This window comes from Aplysia californica, unplaced genomic scaffold (assembly GCF_000002075.1).
Source record: "Aplysia californica isolate F4 #8 unplaced genomic scaffold, AplCal3.0 scaffold00196, whole genome shotgun sequence".
NCBI classification, from domain to species: Eukaryota; Metazoa; Mollusca; class Gastropoda; order Aplysiida; family Aplysiidae; genus Aplysia; species Aplysia californica.
This window is the reverse complement of record NW_004797466.1, coordinates 980055-984638: the sequence shown is the minus strand read 5'-3', so window position 1 is coordinate 984638 and position 4584 is coordinate 980055. Positions and strand designations below refer to the sequence as shown.

The 4584-nt window shown below is 41.9% G+C and overlaps 1 protein-coding gene across 4 annotated transcripts in view; it reads left to right on the top strand.

Moving 5' to 3' along the window:
- The window catches only part of LOC101850417 (protein CDV3 homolog), a gene marked incomplete in the record, with an annotated part of 17684 nt that overhangs the window by 4883 nt on the left and 8217 nt on the right, over positions 1–4584 (top strand). For 2 of the 4 annotated variants that reach the window (XM_005098923.3, XM_013082861.2), the window contains 2 exon segments: positions 2475–2554; positions 2982–3121. In XM_005098923.3, the coding sequence (XP_005098980.2) occupies positions 2475–2554; positions 2982–3121 (220 nt within the window). 4 annotated transcript variants of the gene reach the window in all.

The following is a 4584-nucleotide window of genomic DNA, read 5'->3' as shown; positions in this document are numbered from 1 at the left end:
CTCCCCAGGCCCGCTCCATCACCTTCACCCCTTTAAAAAATTATATAGATGCATATTCCCTCCCATACCGTTGCCTGCTGCCTGGCCCTACTATTATATTATCCTTTGTAAAGAAAAGACCACAGTTCGCACTGGGTCACCACGGTTGGTGTCCATTTCTTGTAAGTTCCTTGGCCAGATCGTAGAAACCGAGGAAGGACACGGTCGAATTGCTAGTCTGCTTCACATCCGGTACACCTAGTGATTGCGCACGCGCATTGGAGTTTGAATCTGAATAGCCACTTCGGACTCGAATTCAGACTCGAGTCTGAACAGCCACGGCCGTTATCATTATTAATGGCCATTTCTCACCTGCGGTGAGAGGGAAAGGCTTTTGGCTATTTTCATCCCGTGTGAGTCACTGTGATACCAGTGTAAACGAACATTCCAGCTCTCTTGTGTTGAAAGTATGCAATTTTGTATTCGGGCAGTGAGAGGGGGGGGGGAGGAGTAGTAGCCTAGATCTAGCGAGAACTTCTGGGCAAAACAATATGGCGACCAGCGTAGTTCGGCTCGATTCGAAAAATGAAATAGCTTTAACGTCTTTGTAGACGACCAAGTTAGTTCACTTTTGTTACTATAACATTATTTTGTGAAGTTGATCATCCACATCGATAGACAGTATTCAGAAATTAGGAAAAGCAGGTTTTGTTTCACACTGGGTGAGAATAGCCAACGGGGGCCAGTCTCACCCGAGGGGAGAGGTCGATTATATTTTTATTCTCTCCCCGGACGAGAGACGAGAATAGTCAAACTCTAATGTGCAGACCTGGTCTGCTGTATTTAGTATGTAGTAGGGGTCATGTCTGTTGTGCTTAGGGTGGGACCTTTTCCATCTATTTCTTAAAGCAGTTTTTATTAGTGTTTTTGACTCTGAGAGATCCATGCCATCTTCAATCTGGGTCATTTTGGCTCCTTCTTTGGACCACTGTTGCTTTGAAAGCAGCGGCTATTCAGACTCGAGTATGAATTGACCGCCAGAGGTACACACTACACACGGTGGACGGCCCTGACTGGTTGATTATTAGCTAATCTTACTCCCTTGAGAAACAAATAAAGATAGAGAAGACTATCGGCTCTGTGTATATGTATATGTATGTAACCAATGAAAAGTCACTTTTCAGACACAGATCGCACAGCAGAATTATGTTACTTGACGTTGCGCGGTTAAGGCTATAAAATAGAGGAACCCTGTTGAACTGCTAGACCCGCTGTTCCGCCAACTTGATGCTTGTCCTAGGGGTAGCGGTATAAGGAGGTTTGACTGTATATACATAGTGTCATAGGCCATTCCCAAAGGGGGGACATTTCTCGTTCTAATGCGCAGTAGAATTGTAAATGGGCTGATCCAACAATGTCATGTTTCTTACTGTGCCTGAACTACAACAGGGAACTGCAGCTTTTTCTTTCCTTATCCTTACTATCGTCATTTTCCTCTTCTTCTTTTGTATGTTTGTCACACTCCTGTGACCCGCTATTTCCGGGGTGCCTTGATAGTGGAAGCAGACTTTGTGCTGTTGAAGCTAGAGAGGTGAGCAGAGCAAGTCTGATTCCCTATAAGGACTTCTCTGTTGACATCCCCCCCTTTGGCACTCATATGCGAGTGCCGTAAAACCTCTACTAAATCTAAACGAAGATTCTGCATTGCACTGGGGCTTACAGCCTTTTAGGGATTAGAAGATGTTGATTCCCATTATTGATATTAGAATCCAAGTCGCTTTCCAAATCAATATTGTTGACCAAATATCACTTTACAATTACACTTGCTTTTTCTGTTTTCAAAATTTGTTAATTAATGACAGTGCAGAGATTTAATACTGGCTGTTCTGGAAAATCCATGAAATTAATCCTGGGTAATTTTTCCCCTGACAACAGGCAACCCTCACCTTATATACATGGTATGGGTCTAACGACCCTATCAACACTATTAGGTTATTTAAGGGGCGGGACCTCCTAGTTAATGTCCTTCTCCGATAGGACCGAGCCAAGTGGGAAGTTCGTGTAAAGTGCCTTTCCCAAGGACACAACGTCGGACCGAGCTGAGGCTCCAACCCCTGAATCCGCAATCTCACGATTAGGGTTCCGGTAGCCTGACCACTAGGCTATCACCTCCTTAAATCTCAAATATCTTGACTTTTATTCAAGATTGATGGATATTTATTGTCATCAAAAGCAAGATAAATGAACAAGTTTGAAGATAATACCAATAATACCCATGTTCCCGCACAATGATGAGCACCTGATTCCACGTCACAATGTCTCATTATATTCTAAATTCTTGTTTGCTTTTCAGTTTCCTTGTCCTTGATCCTTGTGACTGGTGTGTGATGGGGCTTCTAATTATCACATGATGCTATCACTTGTCAATGGCTTCCTTATTGGGGATTTTATTTTCAGGGCTGAACATTCTCCGTTGTTTCTCTCTTTGTTAACAGGAGGACGAAGAGTGGAAAGACTTTGAGGAGGAGAAGGAAGTGGACTACTCTGGTCTGAGGATTCAAAATATGCAGATTGCGTGAGTACAATTCAAATCAAAGGCTCAAAAAATGTAATTTTGCAGTTTCTGAGTTCACTGGAAGTCACTAAACTTTGACGGCCATTTACTCTCTAAATTTACCTCGTGTCACCAGGTGATCCCCGTTACCTTCGAACGCTAATATTTTGATATCTAAGAAAGATGAGTTGTTTTTAGTTTTTTAAATGGAAAGCAAGATGAATAAACAAGCTTTATGATGATCCCAAACACTCCATATGCCCAGAAATTGACGAGCTCCTGATTCCACCATGTCGTGACACTTGTTAGTTTTGTCTTGTTTTTTTCGTTGTGTTTTTTTTTTGGCATAAAATGGCAGTTACTGTATCAGTATGCTTCTATTTACCCCAACAAACTAAACAACTCGTGTCATAAAGTCGGTGTGCTTCTCTTTACTCCAACAATCTAGCAGCAAAGAAGAGCAGGATAAGGAAGCTGCCGATGCAGAGGAAGAAGGAGAAGATGAGGATGGAGAGAACAAGGAGAGGAGGAGTGGAGCCTCTGGACCCTGGAACAAGAGCAATGAGACTGGCAACGTGTCCACACCAGGTGGGTGACAGTTGTGGCGTTACCAAACTGCTTTTTTAAAAAATGAAATTTTTACTTTATACTTTTAGATACTTCAACCATTATGAGTTGTCGCAAGCAAAGAGAAGTCAACCTTGAGGACCAATCACTATGGTACGGATATGAAATTTTCACTTGTCCTATCTTGAGTCTCCAAGATCTACGCCGATTTTATTGCTGCTCTTATTGATCGCAAGCGAACAGGGATTGTAGGCAAGGTTATCTTACTGGAGACTACTGTATTAAAAATACGCCGACGCAAGATGTATTTTATATTTTGGGGTAGGCCGTCCCCATAGGTCTACTCTTAAGAGTGTGTTGAAAACTGTTTGTTTAGTTTTAGTGAGGCTTTTACGGCCCTTGCAACACAAATAGGTCATGTAAGTGCCAAAGATTAGAGGTGTTAATAGAAAGTGACATATAAGGAGGAGAGATATAAGGATAATATATGTTTGATAAGAAAGAAGGAGCAAACCGTACCAGAGTACCCGCTAACCACCCACAAAGTTGTTACAGGGTTCCTTTTGTGTGATAATTTCTCTCTCCTCCTTCATTCCTATCAAACATCTATCTTATCTCTCCTCCGTCCTTCTTATCGAATATCTACCATCCTTATCTTCCTCCATCTTTCTTATCAAAGCGGGTGGTTGGCGGGTGCTCTGGTGTGGTCTGCTTTTTCTTTCCTGTCAGACATCTATCATCCTTATCTCCACCTTCTATTTTATGTTTGTTTCTCTCTTGTAACACCTCTAATCTTCTGGCGCTCATATGACCTTATGCAGTTGCGAGTGCCGTAAAACCTCTACTAAAACTTTAAAAACTTTCTTATCAAACATCTATCATCTTTATCTCTCCACCTCCTTTCCGGTCAAATATCTACCGTCCTTTTCTCACCTTCTTTTCTTTGTATGTCACTCTCTATTAACACTTTTGTCTTGGGCACTTATGTGACCTACTTTTGTTGCAATTGCTGTAAAACTCTGAGCAGGGTCCCTGCGGCCTCCTTAAGGCAGAAGTCCTTGAATACTCTTTGAATTTGCGTTCAGGGAAAAATCTCCTTGAAAACTCCTTGATTTTTGCGGGATTGGACTTTGACAAAAATTTTGTCGCAAAATTGAAACTGCGATTCCTTTCGGACAAGTGCAGGCCTATTGGAGAAAGGCTTTCGGCATGCATTTCTTGACCAAATCTCCTTGAATTAAAAGCATTTTTCCTTGAAACTTCCTTGAATTTGGTGGGGAGTTCATGGCAGGAACCCTGTCTGTGGGTGGTTGGCGGGTGCTCTGGTAAGGTTTGCTCCTTCTTTCCTATAAAAAATCTATCTTCATCTTTCCTTCTTTTTTTGTGTATGTTATTCTCTTGTAGCACATCTATTCTTCGGCACTTATTTGACCTTATTGTGTTGCAAGTGCCATAAAACTCTTTCTAAAACTAAAAGAACCCTG